The 19,371-nt window shown below is 44.9% G+C and overlaps 2 protein-coding genes across 6 annotated transcripts in view; one reads left to right on the forward strand and one right to left on the reverse strand.

Annotated features, from left to right (window-relative positions):
- cpne4a (copine IVa) overlaps nucleotides 1–3,520 on the forward strand; it is a 48,225-nt gene extending 44,705 nt beyond the window's left edge. The window contains exon 17 of the mRNA XM_026316662.1: nucleotides 1,238–3,520. Coding sequence (XP_026172447.1) covers nucleotides 1,238–1,369 — 132 coding nt within the window. The 3' untranslated portion in view covers nucleotides 1,370–3,520. The remainder of the gene's footprint in view (nucleotides 1–1,237) is intronic.
- The window catches only part of nek11 (NIMA-related kinase 11), a 62,142-nt gene that overhangs the window by 4,321 nt on the left and 38,450 nt on the right, over nucleotides 1–19,371 (reverse strand). For all 5 annotated transcript variants that reach the window (XR_004463233.1, XR_004463231.1, XR_004463232.1 and 2 more), the window contains one exon: nucleotides 18,720–18,982. Coding sequence is in view for 1 of the 5 variants with exons in the window: in XM_033325579.1 (XP_033181470.1) it covers nucleotides 18,763–18,982 (220 nt within the window). In the remaining 4 variants the exon portion in view is untranslated. The remainder of the gene's footprint in view (nucleotides 1–18,719; nucleotides 18,983–19,371) is intronic.

Genomic DNA, 19,371 nt, shown 5'->3' on the forward strand with positions numbered 1-19,371 from the left:
ATAGTTAGTCCAGTGAGATTATCAGAAACCAAACGTCTGATGATCTTTTGCCAACAAATAATCAACACAAACAATCCACAAAGATTTATGTTGCAGAAACAGATAATACTGGTTTGTTCTGCTTCCGTACAGCAGTGATTCCTTCCCAGGGGTCACTTCTGCAGTTGCCAGAGGGGAAATGGACAGATTGTGGAGAAAAAACTAAACTTCAGGTTTGGAAGAAATTTGCTATGAACAGCTTGTGTTAGTGAAGATTTGTTGGTTGGAATATAAAGCTAACAGTTCCAGGTTTAAATTTGTCTTATGTAAAAATATAGAGTAACACTATCCACTTTAAAACGTCCAGGGAAGTGATATTCCAGCTCATCTGATACTGTGGCGATTACACGTCCCACAGACATTATTTCAGTCCACAATATGAAACTGTTGCACAGTAAAGTTCCTCCTGGAGGGAGTGCAGAAAGGATCATGAAAACCCACAGGGTTCATCCTCTGGGGACCATCAGTATGTGCAGCTGTTTTTCTTGGCAGTTTGAGGCATCGTTGTGAATTTAACCCCTAGAACATGCAGGTGCTGCCCACCAACACTCAAAGGTGCAACTTAATGCAAACAGAATGAGGTTTCACAGTTTGGTGTGACGGGTCTTTAGCAAGCTGTAGAAAACTCTGCAGTACAACAGTATCGTGACTTGTGCTTCACTCACACAAAGAGACGGTGCTCATTTGAAAAGCAACCTTACTGCTAAAGGGCAGACAGGTTGGTTTCAGCTGCCAGCTCCTGAATTTGAGATGTTTGACCATCCATAAATGAAGACTCTTATTAAAAAGGATATACCTGCTTATACATGTTTATCACCATGTGATGGTATCGGAGCGTCAGCCCAAAGAGATACGTCTGTTAAACATTCACTGTGGTGGAGCTACAGGAAGCTGTGATTTGATTTTCATGGCGTACAGTGATGAACAGAAACCAACATCTGTCTGGAAGGAAGAAAGTCGAAAACCTGACTGATGGTTTGGAAACTGCTCAGTTGGAATAAGAAGTGACTGTGAGTCATAGTAAATTGGCTTTAAAAATGCAAAACCAATGGTTCTTTAAATAGGAATCAGTAATGTTCATCATTTCCATGCCAGCAGAGAAGGATGAACACTTTCATCTGCAGCCTGTGTGTCTCTGTAAATATCTCAGCACCATATGTAAAACATGATCTGTGTTTTCTGTCTGCACCTCCCCCAGGCGTCTCCAGCTGCTCTGGCTAAGAGCGTGCTAGCAGAAGTGCCCAACCAGGTGGTTGACTACTACAACAGCAAGGGCATCAAGCCCAAAGTGCCCAGCGAGTACCAGTCTTCCAGGCCGTTTGGCCCCTGAGCGCCGCCGCCACAACTGCCCTCGGGCAGCGCCACCTCACCCGGACTGAGAAAAATGTTTACTGTATTGTGTTCTTTGTTATTGTGGATGTTAAAGGTGCTACACTGATCATTTACCATGAGGCTGTGGCTCATTTTAGACGTTAACATGATCACTGTCGGCACACTAGCAGCCTGTAAACCTGAGATACAGTGCGGTCTGAGGAACAAATGTGTCTTTGGAAGGACTAACGGGGGCAGTTGTGTATCTGCAGTGTGATGATAAATGTACTGATGCAGCCAGTGGTGACTGTTCACCCCAAAGTGATTGTGAACACAGACGCATGAGTCTCCTGGATAAATGAGTCACACTAGACAAGTCGTTTCTCACCCACATCAGTGTTAACACATTTTCTTTTTCAGGGCAGAGAATAGACGAACACATCACAGTGTCACCGTAGCAATTACTACGGATATCAATTACCACCAGACAACAGGGTAACCATCAACAGGGTAACCATCAGCTGCTCTGATCTGCGTAGCATTTGTTCTGATCTGTTAAGACCTGAAGCTGATGCTACGTGTTTGTCTTTCTCTTGGACGAGTCCAGCCGCATCAGCAGAAAGTTAATCTATGCAGAATATCTGCACAGCGACTCTAACACATGTGGAAACCATGGTGACAGGAAATGAGTCCCAAGTAGAGGAAGCTGCACCAATCAGTTTTACAAACCTCCTCAGCTGGAGGATCAACTGCCACAACTGTTGGTGCAAACTACTGAATTAATACAATAAGAAATTGTCAGGTTCTTGACACACTGGTACTAACTGGAACCACAGCAGCCAGCTCTGCCCCTAGTTCATTACATCAGCGGGCTTCCAGCGGTGCCCTTCGTTAGACACAACCCACAGCCACCAGAGACGTCCAGTGACGGTCAGGGCCTCGTGGCCTGACCACATCACAGGTCAGGACGGAGTTCATCCCACCTGTAAATGTGATCTGTAGCACCTTTAGCATCTGTTGTGCATGCAGAGCCGACCGAGGCTGAGCAGACTGTATGTTCAGGACTGTTGTCAACAGACATGAGAAGCGCGCACGCACACGCACGCACTCACACACACACACACACACACACTGACCAATCCGAGCTCTGCTTCCCTGCAGGCAGCATGACGGGCAGGGAAACAGTCGAAGGAATGTATGAACCCCCTCCTTCCTCCTACTGGTTTGTTTTTATACAAGTTTAATGAGATTTTGGTAAATTTCGTAAGGTTCGTACGTCGTAAAGCATCTATGATCTCTGCCAGATGAACAAGCGAACTGCCTTCACTGACGTCTGCATCCTCTGGCAGATGCATGAACTGTTGTTTTGCATGCAAATCTCCATGCAGGACTCCTCAGTCCTTGTAGTTTCTGTTTCCTGGTAGTGAATAATATGAGTAATAATGATGTTTACAACGTTCCCGGTGATGGGGCCGTTCTACTCTCAAGCATGTTCACATGTAAATGAAAATGTGTGAGTAGATTTCAAAGCACAACCTGAGTATCTTTGGAAAGATGTCTAGATTATGGTGTTTGTGCCACAACACCTGCCTGTCTCTTTCTGTCCTCACAGGACGAGTCACTTGATTTGAGTCTGTAACGTCTCTTGTTTTTGACTATTGGAGAAATCACCTTTAGTATCTGGCTCTTTTTGCAGTGCGGCCACGTGGTTTCTGTGGTTACGCTGAGGTTTGTTTCTTAAGAGAAAACAGTTTAAGAAAACCATCAGTGTATCTTCCTAATATCTTCCTACAGTTTGTTTTCTAAGACTTAAGTCAGGTTCAGACTTCACAAACGGGTCCCAGGCAGCCTGAGACTTCCTCCCAGTACAGACGTAAAAAGGATTAACGTCTTAGAGAATCTAAAGGAAGCTCGACCTGGCTCTTCTGCACACCTTCTCCCAGGCCACGTCCTCCAGATCCAGGATTAACGACCCCTCAAACTAATTCTGGGCCTATTAGTCAGAAGAAAAAGCAGAAACCAAAATTTCAAACTTTAGTGGAAATTCTTTCCCTAAATTATTGCAGTCTGATCGCTCTAAACAACACTCAGCACAGAAACAGGAATAATTATATTGTTTATTCTAGGAGTCAAATTATTCCAGGTCTTTATTGTACCCGCTCATTAAAGTAGAAATATCACTGCAGCCTGGTGTGTTTGGGCCATTGGTCATTGGTTGGACTGTATATTGCTTTGATTCTTTCCACTATGAGAGACCTATGAGAGAAAAGATGGAGGACAGGTGTTGGGTCACATGACTTACTGTTGTGTTATCATGCAGTATTGTGTGCAAAACAATGACAAACTGACTTAAGATAATAAAAGCTTTATCGATAACTTTGGTGCACGTCATTTTATTCTGAAAGGTCGGGTGGAGTGAAAGGCTGAACATTTCATTTTCTCATTCACACAAACATATCACATGTGCTTCATCAGCACAAGGTGGGTTTCCAAAAACCAGTTCCAGCTTCTCTCTGCTCACAGTCTGGAACTGGTTTTTGGAAACAGACGGGCCTCCCATTGTTGGTGAGGAGGAACCATGTGAGCCAGGTCAGCGGTGTGGCTCCCTGCTGGGTTTTTAATAGTCTTTGGACAACAATGGAGGTCTACGGCACAGACCCATAAGCTGAACCAGGTTCTGGATTCACACACATTCATTGGTGCTGTCGGTCTCTGGATGGGATCTGGACTCAGTGACACACACACTGAATCAACGGCTGCTGCCTTTACCCACAGACATTTTTCTTCACATTAAAAGAGTAAATGTTGACATTTAATGTTAGAGTCGGGGTGTGTGTGTTGCTGTTTAACCCTGTGAGAGTAAAGGAGAAAATAAAGGAGAATTTCGCAGCTGTCCCAACATCCTCAGCTCGATTCCCAAACAACAATAGCAGCAATTACAGCACTGGAGGGTTTGTTAGGGGGCGTGACAGTTCAAGAGGAGGAGACGGATGAAAAGTGGCCATTAAGTCTGTCAACAAGACAAAAGATTCACATTGAGACGCCACAGGCTCGACACGAAGCCGCTGTCACAGCGAACAGGATGAACAGCCGCTATACGTTCTGAAACATGGAAAATTAGATCCACTTAAAATATCTCAACAAAAAAATCCAAGCAGTAATGACCAGATGCTTTGAAAATACACAGAAGTATTATAATTATTATTATTGTTATTTCAGAATCTGTAACAATGCTTCATGTTTTCACATGCTGAATGTGAGACGCGTCCTGGACCCCAGTCTTCTCAAAATTACATTTTATCGCTGGACTTGACTGGATTTCTATTAATATAACGAATTTGTTTGTACATTCAGCAAGTTTCAATTCCATGTCTTCACTGGATGTTGGTTAAGGTCGATGACGACAGGCGACATGTGCAGAGGAGGGAGATGTTAAAACAACCACGTGGACTCTGATCTGACTGTTCTGACGGAGCTCGCACACTCACACATCAGACAGGAATCTGATCTAGGACCACATATTCAGGTGGCCCAGATGTGATCTGGTCTGGTTTGGTCTGTTCACACTGAGGGAACATCAGGGCCCCGAGTCTGTTCTTCCTCCACACTCGACATTAATCAGCTGATTAATCTGCTGAGTAATGTCGAGACCTGTTTCTCTGAAACCTTCAGATCTCTGAAACGCTCCGACTCAAGTCCTGAATAAAACTGTTGTAATTAAATGAGGGTCATCAGGTCTTTAATTAGCTGCTGAGGCAACACTTAACATGGGAGTTAATGAGCAGCCCTGATCAGACACACACCACTTCAGACGGGCTGCTGCTCTAAGACGTTTCTGGATGTTTCAGCTCTTCACCCTGTGAAACTCAGTTCATCTGTTGGATCTGTGGGTAGCACAAAGACCAGACAGACCAGACCTGGTGCTGCAACAGTCTGCAAACAGACCTCTTGCTCCATCCATCAGTCATCACTTTCCCCTTTATCCATTTCTGACCTGCAGTGGCACCAGATAATGCAAAGTAGTTCAGGCAGTTTAGTCCTGGACCATGACCCTCTCCCACCTCCGCCTCCCTGACGTGGCCCCACTTGAAGCGGTGAGAAAGGCTATGAGACGTGCTCTAAATGATTCTCTGTGCTGCACAAGTGTGTGTGGACGTTAAAGGATTGTTAGTACTCTCTCACCTGATCTCATCTGATCTCACCTGATTTACATGGCTCACCTAGAGAACCTACGGGTCTCGGGGTGGAGTGAAACCAACCTGTGAGATAAACTGGAGGTTCCAGTCCAGCTTTTTCTCAGACTGATGAAGCCGCCTGGACGGGTGGTGAAACGTTTCGGCCATAAAACTGAAAGTCCAGTTACCGTGACTCAACCTCTAGATAGTTTCACCTGGACGACCGAGAATCTTCACAGACATATTGTTAGTGCTGACCGGTGAGCACAGGAATTCACTGAGGGAACATTCGGGCGTCTGCATATTTCTGGCCATGTAGTCGTGGTTGGTTTTCTTTCATAATTAAGGAGCAGCAACAGTGCAGGCAGATTTAAGAGTAAAGATGTGTCTAATGGGCCTTTTGCTGTCAGGATCCACGATGAGTGTTTGAGTCTTCACGGGAGGAACAGAGCTGAGTCTGCTGGCAGCTGCTGATACTGGACCAGGATGAGAGAGGAGAGCTGAGTGACAGCTCACAGCTCCCAGAGGACGCTCATTACGATATTCAACACACACACACACACACACACACACACACACACACACACACACACACACACACACACACACACACACAGGACTCCTCTGGGTGGTGGCGTCTTCCTTTCAGATCTACAGCCATCATCATTCATCTGAAGAAATAATTAAATCCGTTAACAGAGGGTTTTCAGGCAGAGCGCCTGTAACAGCCAAAGTCCACTCATTAGTTCTTCTGGAGCTTTCGACACTATTGCACCATCTTCCTCAGCAGTTCCTCACACATCAACACAGTCCAACTGAGGGAGCTGTAATTTTCAAATCAATGTGTATGCAATAAAATCTCCTGAGATACACAGAAATATGAAAGAAATATCTGTTTCTATCTGTCACAGCTCAGTGAGGAAGAGCTGGGACCAAAAGGAAAATGTGTGAAATAGATGGAAATTTAGTGGGAAACTGAAGCGAAATGTGGTCGGACTCCAACTGCTGTGAAGCGTAGGACCTGTTCCCACGAAGACACAGGGACAGCCATAGGGCTTTGACAGTCGTGAACCCTTCAACACACAAAACACACACACACGCACAGATCTCAGCCTCGAGCTCTGACTGATCGATATCAACATCTGTGATCAAACTTCATCCCCGACTTAATTTCACCAAAATATCCCCATGAAGCAAAACGCTGGGGTCGTTCAGCTCATATCCAAGTCTTTGTTCTGGTGTGAAAGCTGGGACACCTTCACTGTGTCAAACTATATGTCCAGCAGTATCTGGATCTGATTCTGGATCTGGACACATGACAGCTCCCTGAGCGTCACTTTCTTTGGTCGCTATGTGTCAGAGCCTCACACCGACCTCCATCCATCACCAGAGCAGCTCATGCTGCACCTGCCTGTCTGAATCCTGCACGAAAGTCATTACAGCTCCTCCTCCTCCACCTGCTCTTTGCTGTGGAGGGTCTCATCACCATTGGGAGGCATTAACGTCCCCTCTTCTGGCGGCTGTAATCTCCCTGATGTGTCGGCGGTCCGTGGGCAGGGTGCTGCCGAGGTGAGTATAATCTCCATTTATTACTGCCCGGCCTCTCTGAGGGCAGATAAGACCGAGGCTGAGTCTGTGCTCGGCTTTGTTCAGAGAGTCGGGGGCAGCATGTGCTTCATCCTGATAAAAAAAAAAGAAGACAAGAGAGTCCTGCAGAGGAGCAAGGATTTCCTCACAGACCTCCCTGACAACTCAGCCCACGATGCTTTGGATCTTCCGGCTGTCCAGGCTTTTCTGTCAATGTCACCTGGAGGAAACATGAGATGCACAGCACGGAGCCAGTTTACTAAGCCCAGGACCAGGACTAGGACCAGGATCAACACCAGCATCGTGGTGTTGATAATTATTACCTAATCATTACTTATTATTATTATGAAGTTGTATCAATGTGTGACTGGATGAAGGTAAAATGTGTTTTCTTCATTAAATGTCCTTTAAAAACACATTCAGTCCAGGGGTCAAAGGTCAGCTCAGGCCTGAGGGTGAAGGTTCCTCAGGTAGTTGCGTCACCCTGCTGCTCCTCATCCATCTTCCCTCTTCTTCAGAGGGACGTCATAAATCACTGCGTGCCACTGGCGCTGTGAGTCGTTTGGGATATCGAACCAGAGGCTGCGGCGCCGTTGGTCTCTCTGACTTATTAACAGCAAAATGCCAAATCATCCATCTCACTTTACGTGTTCTGGACTCTTTCTGCTGCGTGCAGCTCTGCGAGTAGAGCGTCGTCCTTGCCCTCTGCGGACAAACAACAAGGAGCGCCTAGTCTGTGTTCACTCCCCAGCTGATCGTCTAGAAGTGGTCCAGACACATAATGGGCTCGGTAATGAACAGATCCACGGCGAACAATGGAGCAGATGGATGGAGGTTTCTCAGATAAAGAAACGCTCATTGTTTCAGCTCTGCAGCTTGAGGAATCCTCCGCCATGATGTTTACACACAAACCTCCAGCAATCAGCAGGACGACACTATTCCCCGTTTACACGACGGGGTCACATGTTCTCTCACCTTTCTCCTGTCTGAAGCCCCGCTGCAAACACTACCTCCATGTTTCTCTGTTGGAAGGAATATAATAAAAAACCTGAAACAGCGTGAACATCTCTGACAGTCATCAATTATCATCTCAATCTATGACTTAGGAAACTTTAGAAACTGTTACCTTCAAAAACCGGTGCATGTGCTCCAGGCTTCAGTTGACTGGGTCTGCCCTGGAGAGGTGCTGTGAGTCTAATTTGCCAGGAATGGTAGAGATAGTTCTGTACCAATGTTGTTTGTTGACACTTCTGAAAGTGCTGAATTATCCACTCCAGTTTGCAGCGGGTCCACGGATACACAGGCTTTAAATAAAACTTAAAAACATGAGGATTCTCAGGCAGGTTCTGCAGAGATAATGATGATCTATCAAAGATAATTATAATCTATCAGAGATAATGATATCCTAGCAAGCTTAAGTGGCACTGAATCTAAAAATATGTGTTTCATGTCTGTGTCTTCTGATGTGGCCCAGCTATGACTCTGATCTTTGACACAAAGACTCAGGCAGTGACAGTTTTAAGTCCTTATGTCTTTTATGACACAACTGTTGGAAATAATCAACAACCAAGTTTAATTACCTCTGAATTATCCTGTAAATGTTCACAGGAGGAACCGGGAAAGACCCTCGGCTGCATCAGCAAACCGGTTCACCAAGTTATTCTTCCATAAGCTGCATTAGATATTAACCTGATGGTGCCGACATTATAAAAGTCAGTTGGAACTTATGATTTGAGAAACTTTGAGACCTTTGCATCTCAGAGCAGAATCAATGAGAAAACAGAGCGTCAGTCATCAGTCTGCAGCTCTTTACTTTATCTTTGCACCGTGTTCCACAATCCACCTGAAGCACGGTCACAGTCCAAACTGCTGAAGGGAGCACAGAGAGGAGGAGTGAATTGTGGGTAACACTTCAGGCAGAGAGCCGTGACTCAGCTGACGTCGGCCCGACCGACCACGGGCAATGATTTTTTAAAAGCTAAAGAGGCAGTTAGAGACACAGTGCTGATCCAGTTACAGAAACATCATGTGCAGCAGGCAGGGAGAAGATCCAGGTTTTCAATGTGGACAAAAGAACTATGATCTTTTTTAAGTCTTGGATTGAGTCAGCTTTAACTTTAGTTCATGTTCTTAGACAAATCACTCGAGAAGATGTTCAGCAGGTCACACTCTGCTGAAAACGCAACACTCGCAACATTAACCCCAACCCCAAACCCAATCCCCTACACACTAGCCCTAACCATAAAACCTGAAATTAAACACTAACCCTAGAACATAATCCTAAACCCTGACCAAAACCCTAAGCCCTAACCCCTACACTCTGGCTTCAACCATAACCCTAAACACTAACCCTACACCATAAACCTTGGACCTAACCCTAACCCCACACTGACCTGCTGCCACAGTTTGGACACTGTTCAGACAGTAGAATTCTGCATGGTACTAAAACCAGCACCTGGATGTGGTCTGCACCTGCATCTCCCAGAACTGACTACTGAACCTGTCTGATACTGAGAGGGGCATGGCTGCAGACCAAGATGGTGAATTAGAACCAAGATTTGAGCACTAGAAGTTGACGATTTACCTAATTAATGTATTAAAATGTGAGAAATCATGGAGGGAATTAGTTTTTTTATTCCAGCACTGTGGTTGAACTGAATTTTAACTTCCAGTGAAAAACATTAAGGAGTTTGTGGAGACACTGGAGTATCTTGTGTAACCTGGTACAAAAACTAACAGCAGCAGTAACAACAAAGACTTCACGGTCTAAATTGCTGCCGTGAACTCAAACATATCTTTCAATTAAAACAGGCCATTACTCTGTTTTAAAGCAAATGAAAGTCGACATGAGCCCGATTGTGTTTTCATGAACGTGTCATCTATAATCAGTGGGAGAGGACGCTGCAGGCCGTCAGGCACTTCAGTCTTCATGCTGAATAAAACTTTCGTTAATGATGATGGGAGCTCATTATGCTAACACAGATTTATGAAAAATACCCTGATTCTTCATGTGGTCATTTGCAAAAAACAACAACAGACCTGCAGTCCAGGTTTTGTTCACATCTCAAGACAAAAATCTATTTTCTTTAGTGATTTTCAGTCTGACCAGTTTGTAGTTTTCAGAAACAGATGCACTTTTCACTAAGCTGCAGATGATGCATTCAGGGAACATTAGGGGAACAACTGTTCTGTTAATTAAACCTTTACTTAAGTAAAAACATTCAAAATCATTCGGAAGTGCAATTCTCAGAAAAATGAGTTTGCGGCATCAACAGCTAAGGTAGGCTAGCTGTTTCAGCTCAGTGACTGACGCCTGATTCTGACAGTATTAGACTGACCCAGGGGTCGGACTCTCTGAAAGGTCACCAGACAAATCTGAAGGGTTGACAGATGATTTATGGGAAAGGCAAGAAGAAAAAACGGTTCTGCTTCACTCATCTGTTTGAATACTTCGGACCTCTGACAGAGTCTTTGCTTGTCTTGTGAAATATCTGTTAATTCCACCTGTCTGGGCCTTGAACGGTTCGTTTAGGTGAAGCCATGTGAGAATGTCAGAAGGGAAACATCTCATCGGTGTGATAACTCAGAGACCTCTGGAACGTCTTTCACCATAACTAATATATTAATATGTTTTAGTCGTGTCAGGCAGATTTCATCTGCACTAACCTGCAGCATCGCTGGACGTGTCCTCTGGGAAATGACGGGCTGTTCGTGGTCAGACACTGTTTGTTTGTGTCGTTGCTGTTTGACCTTTCAGAGACAATCCAGACACAAAATCAACTCTGCTGACCTTTGATGCTCTGCTGGGAGATCGAACGCTGCTGTTTGGAGCGTCACTGATTTAATACAATGGGTCATAAAAAAGGTTCTTCAGTGTAATTACAACCATACCTGCAAATATGTCTTCATTTTTAAGTCTTCAATTCTAAAACTGTCTTCTCTTTCCTACCTCTTTAAAAATGTCATCACTTTCTAAAAGTGTTTCCAATTTCTAAAAATATTCTCACTTTGTAAAAAACTTCTCCAAAACTTTCTAAAAAAGTCAAACTTTCAAAAAGTGTCCTTACAACAAAAAAAAAAAAAAAAAAAATCCTCAATCCACAACAAAAGCTGTACAAAAATGTCCACACTTCCCAAATAAATTTGGTCTTTGCAAAAACACTTATGTTCTAAAATGTCCTAGCTCTCCAAAACAGTGTCCTCATGTTCTGAGACGCCTTCAGTTTTATAAAATGTTCTGTTTACTGTCTTCAAAAATGCCACACAACTCAGACCTTAGTTTGGACTCATTGGTCTTGAGTTTAGACTTTCTGGTCTTGACGCTGAGCACGTTGGCATTGACTTGGGACTTGTTATTCAGGACTTTTGGTCTTGACTCTGGACCTGAGACACACTCTGATGTGTCTGCTAGTCTTTTAACATCTAACATTTGTTTTCTAATGGAAATTTGACTCTTTACAAACTGCTGCATCATTGTTCATTTTCTGCTTCATCCATTTCCTCCTCTTTGCCACAGGTTTTACATTTAAGCGTTTCCTGAAATAACTTCTGCTTCACCTTATTCAGATTTTAGCCAAAGTCAAAATTCACAGCATCTAAAAAAGCAGCAGTGTCAATTCCCCTTTTTCAGAGATGTGACGTCGGGAGGCTGAAACGGTGCATCCGGTTTCCAACAGAGGCCTCATTTTGGATGTAAAGCTGGTGTGAAGATGCTCAGTGGGCGAGTGCAGCTCAACGAGCCAAACATCATCTTGTTTTCTGATGTTTTCTAAGAACAGCTGTTATTTAAATCTCAACATGTTCCTGCTCTGCTCAGCCTCAGTCTGTTTAAACCATCCTGTCATGGTGCAGGCCACCTGTTGGCTGCTCTTTACTGCCTGATTCACTCTCCCGATGTTTCCCTGCCTGGAAAAAGTAGATTAGCTTTGGGCCAAAGACAGAAATACTCAAAAACAGATGATGTTAAAACCTCCCAGCTATCGATAAATGAGGTTTTGGTGTTGGAGGAAATTAAAAAGCTTTAAAAATGGGGACATCAGCTCAGTTTAATTAGAACAGCAGGCAAATCCATCAAATTTATGATCATCACCTTCACTTTAATGTTTGTTGTCCACTGAAGCAGCCCAGTGGCTTCTGTTGATGAATTAGTTTTTGAGTGAAACCCTGTGATGCAACAACCTTAAAAAACACATCAATATACAATAACAGTTGAAAACCACCAGCAGTCTGTCTCTCCTCCTCCTTAGGTTCAGCTCAGTGAGACTTTAGAAATGGATAAACAGACTCTGGAGGCTGCTGCCTTTGGGTCCGAGCTGACAGGAGCTGCTTACAGACACAGGGTCCAAGGGAACCATTTCAGCGGGGGTGCCGTGATGGATGGTCCCTCCACAACTCACTGACTCTCTGCAGGTTTGTCGCATGCAAATATCCTGCAGCCAGATCCATGTGAGCAGCAGCCGTGTGTGGTGAGGATGGAGCGTCACCTAGAAAACAATCAGCAGCTTCTAAGGGTCAGAGGGCTAGAGTCACCTTGGATCAGGTAGAGTCAGGTGGAGTAGAGTCCTTGCTTCTGATGGTTGCAGCTACTGTAGTTTGGTCACTGACAAAAGCAGAATAGGCCCAAATTATCTGCAGAATGAATCTCCTCCAGTCTGCGTCTGGGCTGCAGCTCTGAGCGGTCAGGCCTCCAACATTTAGCCTGAGACAGGAAGGATGTCCTGAATTCGTGGATAAACACTCTGACTTTTAGTTCTGAAAGTACAAAGCGCTCTGAGACGCCTGCTGACCAGTCCTGGTGTGTACTGAGCTCTATAATGACACTTGTGCCTCACACATGGAGCAAATCAAGATGTAAAGCACCACATGGGAAAATACACAAACGAACACCTGCCGAGCTACAGCCTGCAAGCTAAATGAAACCTATTTCTCTCCTCCTCACAGGTTAGTCTCCCCCAAACTACTAAAAACATGTTTTCTTTCTAATTTCTGCTTCTACGTGTCGAGGTTTGTTAAATGTTTTCATTTTCGACAGAGAAAATAAAAACTGCTTGATTTGTTAATGGACCTCCCAGTTTGGTGGAGGCAGACTAACTAAAAAAGGAAACCACTGAAACAAAGTGATGAAATGTTTGTTTTCAGTAAATCGGACGACTCTTTAAAAGTAACACAGCAGAAAGATGTCGGAGCCTGTGGTGGAAAGTTTGGCTCCAGTGAAACGAAGCTGTCAGAGGTGTCAGTGCCCGTGGACAGCAGGACTGGTAGAGGAAGAAGCTGCTGTCAGACCGGGTGTCCGTCCTGTCCAACAGCCCGAGGACTGTTCAGTCACTGAAGGAAGCAGCTCTTGAAAATGGTGAAGAGCATCTTCATGGCAGTTTTTGTTTTATTTCTGCCCAATTTCATGCGAGCAGATTGCCTCAGTCAGACCATTTGGCCACGGTGACGCAACCACAGGGCAACACGCAGAGAGCAGATGAGCTGAGAGATGAAATTCAACAGGGAAGTCCGGCAGTTAACAGTGAGGCTGCAGGGTTAACCGAGGTCAGCCGTATGATTCACACTGGATGAAATAACAGAATCATCTTCACAGGACAAAGAGAAGCTTCCTCTGCAGCTCCTGCTCTGACTGCATGATGGAAAGGAAATCAAGGACCAGTCTTTAAAAACGATAATAATATTCCTGCCAGTGTCGTCACTGTGAGCCGACTATCTTCAGTGTGGAAGCAGATCAACAGGCCCAGAAACAGGACCTGAGTGGTGTTTAAGGCACATGAAGCAGCAGCTACACACTCTACATGCTGGGGTTTCACATCCATGCAGTTCTTTCATGAGGGACGACACTTGTTTGTTTGAGCATGTTTTAGGATGATCCACCGAACAAAAAGTGTCATCCGAAGGAAATCTGAGCCCAGAGCCCAAGTCGTGGAGGTAAATTATCCACTCAGTGTCGGGGAAAAACACCTGAGGCTCCGCGGATGAAGTTTTTGTGAATATGTGAAAAACTGGTTACGGAACACTATGAGTACCGTGATGGATGGATGAACTAAGAAAATGATAAATCTCATCCTGATGTGATGTCATTTGGCTCAGCAGTCGAACAGCAGAGACGTGGAGCTCGATGTTAAACTGAAACTGGGTCTGGGTATTTAAAACTGGGAACAAAGGGCATGTTTAAACCAGAAGCAATTAAAGGGCATCAGGATTCATAAATTCAAATTAAGTCCCGCTGGCAGAGAGTAGGTAAGGCCCAGCGAGCGGCCGACTCTGCAGCTCAGTAACCTTTATTTAAATAGGGACGCACAGAGCCGGCGGCCTCAGCGCTGCCACTACTTTTACTTTTCAAAGAATAAAGTGTAGTTTCACTGCAGTTTCCTCCTCTCAGGAAGGAAGACGCTGATTTATGGCTGCTGCTGATGAAATATGCATCGAGCTGAGAGAAACCCATGACCTTGTGAGGGTGGTGAAAAGTTTAGGATGAAAAATCTTTCTGTCCCAGGATCACTGATGAGTCTGGAGGACAAACATGATGAGAAGTGGAATCTCAGAGATGACGTTCATGTGCAGAAGCTCTGAAGGTTAATGTGAGATACTCTGCATCTAGTTCGTTTGTGCAGCTTCTCCAGGTGGATTTGCTCCTTTCCAGATGGAAGAGGAAGCTCCTTGGACTCTCCCTTTTAGGGAGGAATATGCCCTGGAACTATTTCATGCCAACCAACAGTGTATCCATCCTCTGTGCGCAGTGGCTCTGGTTCGGTGCAGGTTTACAGGTACAGTTAGTGGTTATGGCATCGGGCTTTGGTTTCTGTTCAGGAAACCAAACCACAAACTGCCCAGAATGAACCAAACGGTTCCTTTCAGACGCTGCACAGCCACGTTTTCGCAGACGGACACGACACTTTATCGTGTGGATTCAGGGGAACAGCTGCAGGGCCTTTTAATGAGAGAAGCTCTGAGCAGCTGCAGGTCTGCAAAGTTAATTGGAGAATCTGGATACAGTTAACAGAACATTTCAGCTTTAGAGCTGCAGCTCCAGCGTTTCTCACTGACAGGAGCACAGAGCCAGAGATAATGAGGTAAATACTGGGCTGATGGACTCTGGACTCCTCCAGTAGCTGCTCACACACTGAACACACACTCAAATCCTGCTTACGGAGCAGCGACGAGACGTGTCCTCAGGTTTAATAACGAGGAGGAGCTGAGGTTTGTTTTCGAGTCAGAAACACTTCATTAAAATACAGGAGGAATAAATACACAAAGACTATTACAGTGATAGTCTGTCTGCTGACACTCAGGCTGGTCCATCTGTCTGTGGAATAAACAAGAAGATTTACAGATTTTACAGTTTGTCTTTGCATCAGCACATGTGAGTTTCCTCATGTACCAAACTGACCTTTGACCTTCACAGGAGGGAAAACTCCATTTAGATGAATTATTGACTTGAGGAGTTAGGAGCCGGTCAATAACTAATGAATTTAAAGTTACTTAACATGGGATTACAAGCTGTAAAAGCCTTAGAGTCACTAAACATTAATACAATGATTCAAATAACACAAATTGAAAAAAGATGTGTATTTGTCTAGAAATGTGTGGGTAATGTTCAGATGATGTTATTTATGAGTTACTACAGAAAACAGTGAAAACTGCTCGTTATATTTCCCACAGTTCAATGTCCAATTAGTCCAATTAGTCTGTATTACTTATAGGAGCTGAATCCAGTCACTAATATTTCTTCACTGTGAGACGACGATGAAAAGCTGCGATAGTTTGGACTGAGACGTCACTGAGCTTCAACATTCAAGCTGATTTCCTGATTCCATGTTTTTCTGCTGTGACTGAGCTGAACAAGAGTTTCCTCAGGGTCTCACGCCTCTGCATCCAGAAACTGAACAATGGAACAATAAACAAATGATGGGAATGAATGGACACACACACTCTCAGGTGCAGCAGAGCCTCCATCAGTGTGTGTGTGTGTGTGTGTGTGATGATTATTGGACCAGCTCCATGATGCCTTCAAGGTTTCCAGACTCTGAGTTCAAACACAGTGGAGATATGTTCTTAAAATTAAAGTTTTAGTTTAATGTGTTGAAAATATTTCATGAACCTCGAAAGTCTGATCCTGACGCAGCAGCCCCGAGGCTTTTCAAAACTCTTCCCAGTCTTACATTTTTAATGGTTAAAGGAACAATCCACTGATCCACAGAGAATCATCCACCAAGGACTGTTATTAATGTCCAATGACTGAAGGAAACACAGAAAAAACGACACATCTTATTCTCAACAGCCCCTATTTCCTGCTGAGAGCCTGATGGTGATTTACCTGGTTTATCTTTGTGTAAATATTAAAATGAGTTCGATGATCTGAATCCTTTAGTAAGTGATAACAAATATACATACTTTCCACAGCACTGCAGAGAAAATGTTAATATTGACAAAAGGCCTGATGTTTCTTTTTTTCTTTTTGTGTGCTTTGAAAATGATTCGATGCACATGAGGTCTGGATTTTCCCACTATTTCAGATCAGAATCCCCAAAAGCAGCTTCAACAGCAGCAGCTTCAGCCAATGAGAGTGAAGCAAGTAAACTGAACATGACGGCTTTGTGCACAACATTCACTACAACCCTTATCAGCTAACACACACGGTTAATAATGAGAAGGCTCCACACAGTCTGGGTCTATGCAGGGACTCTGTGCTTCACGTTGGTGACTCAGAGTCTTTTACAAACTGGGAGCAGCTTTAACTCGTGGATGCTTCTCTGCTCCTGGAGGATTTTCTGCTGTAAAAGCCAGAAGCATCTGTTGTTCGGCTGAAGCTGTGATCCCAGCAGCTCCCGGTGGGACTTAAACCTGCAGCCTGTGGCCGGGTCGCAGCCCGTCTCTGCCCGCTGGGCTCCACGGAGCCGTGACACACACCCGCCTCCCCACGGGGCCAACAACACTACAGAGTTTTAATGTGAGCCCAGAAAAGTCCAGATGAAAAGTGTTGCTTCGATTCCCCGCTGAGCTCCGACAGGCAGAAGGAGGACGTTAGAAAGTTTAATTGTTCCCAGAGAGAAAGTCAGACCTGGAACAGAAGGTTTATGCTGCAGAGCAGAAAAACACTGCAGGATTAAAGCTCCTTCCCACAGTCCCAGAATTATTCATATAATCATTTATACCTTTCGACGCATTGGTGTTGACCTGCACCTACAAGCCTACAGAGCCACGCCTCCTGCACACTGATTGGTTGATCTGCCTTCCTGTGGGGAGGCGGCAATCTAGCACTGATTCGATGAAGGAATAGTGTTCAGGGGTTTACTGACCTCAGGCCCATGGGACAGATTTATCACGCAAATGAGGGGTTTGTGTTTTGTGGGAGGTTCTGGTCCGACTGGGGACTGGAGCTGGTCCTCTAAGTGTTTTCTCACACACTCATCACACAACATGGTTTGAGTGTCAGAGTGAACCTCACCTCTGGTCTCTGACTGCCCTCTATTTTCGTTTTCTTGTTGACACCTTTAAAATGCTAACAAACCTCATTAGAGCCGAGAGGTCTCATTAGCATTTACTGACTGGCTCTAATGAAACGCTGATCTCTGATGTTGCCTGAGAGAGAAATAATCAGACGACAGAGAAAGCAGCAGAGAAAGTAAAAAATAAGGTCAACAGCCTTTCATAGAAACTTGAACGTACATTTTCAATCTGTGCATGAAATACAAAGACGTTCAAGCTGCGCGCCAGCTCCCATAACAGCTGCACGAGACGAATCTCATAGATTACAGCTTCCTGCGGCGTTCACTGACCTCAGGTATCTGCAGAGCTGCTTTCTATGTGCACAAGGGGACACGTGCATGTGGGAGGCGGGACAAACAGTCCAAACAAACGTCCAAGACGCCACATTAAAAGGCAGCACACACCTCAACACTGGCTTTGTCTGTCACACTCCGTATTAATGTACTGACCTGAAAAGTATTTTGTCTAGGAAACAGGTTTAAGTAAAGAATCTTATCACATCCCTGTGATGCATGAGCACGTTTCGTTCTTGGCTTGAGACACAAATACGTCTGATAGAGAGAGAGAGCGGTGCTTCGCAGAGCAGGGAGAAATCACCGTCTCTGATGGGATCAAGAGAAAAATAAACGTGAAGCACGTTTCTGATTAGTGGGTTTTATAAAGTGGCATCTCATAAATGCAGCAGCAAAGTTTCACACAACCATCTCACAGCTGCAAGCACGACTGCCCTGTAGAGCCGGGACAGACGGGCTCAGGCCGAGCTGGGCAGTTCACGCGGTCTACAGAAATCTTCATTAGGACAGAGACAGAAAGTGTCAGCTGACATGGCCTGGAGAGTAAAAACAGGGTTTATCTGGAACGTCAGGTGGAACAAATGTCCTGACACACGAGACCGAGGTTGGAAATGCTGATCACTGATGAGCTGCTCGACCCGGAAACTCAGGAGGAGCTGGATTTTTGTTTTCTATCTGTGTCTGTTAAAACCTGCAGCTAAAGCTGGTCCAGACAAAAGAAGCCTCTGGCATTTCCATCACACAGTGAGTGTAAATAAACAGAGTCCACACAGACCCAGACATTTGTGCTGTTTATTATATGCTGAACTGCTCCCAGCTCACAGTTTACCTGCAGTTTGTTGGTGAAATCCTGGTTTTCAAGACAGAAGCCATCACTCGGGTGCTCTGTCCTCCTGCAGCTGCCTCATTTTCTGCAGCTCCTCTTCATAGAACAGCAGCTGGTCCACCTGGAGGCCGACGCCATGTTCATCTTCTGCTTGGTTTACAGCTTCACCTGCGGCACCGTCCTCAGCGCCGCGTCGCTGCCGGACCGCCTTCAGGTTCTCATAGAGCCTCTGGAAAACCTCTGAACCCAGGCGACGACAGACAGACCTGCAGGGAGGACAAGTACAGGTACAGGTACGTGATTCAAGACTCATCATCCTGAACATGATCTGTCCCGACTCTGTGGTTAATGTTTGCTTGTATTTAGCTCACAGCTCATAAACCAAAGTATTGATCAGAAGGTGCTGGATGGAAGATATTTTCATCACAGTCCATCTGATATCTGTTCAGATATAATATAAATATAATACAAACACACGAAAACCTAGACTCTTCAACACACTTGTTTTTTTAAAGTGGCTGTATATTGTTCCTGAAATGTCGTCGCTCCACACAGCAGGACTCGACTCAGCCTGGACCTGAAGTGAAGTCAGATCGATGGCAGCAGCAGCTGGTCTGCTTTCTGTGAGCGTTTCGTCATGTGACCTGCTGTTTCT

The sequence above is a fragment of the Mastacembelus armatus genome, chromosome 16, assembly GCF_900324485.2.
Source record: "Mastacembelus armatus chromosome 16, fMasArm1.2, whole genome shotgun sequence".
In the NCBI taxonomy this organism is placed as follows: domain Eukaryota; kingdom Metazoa; phylum Chordata; class Actinopteri; order Synbranchiformes; family Mastacembelidae; genus Mastacembelus; species Mastacembelus armatus.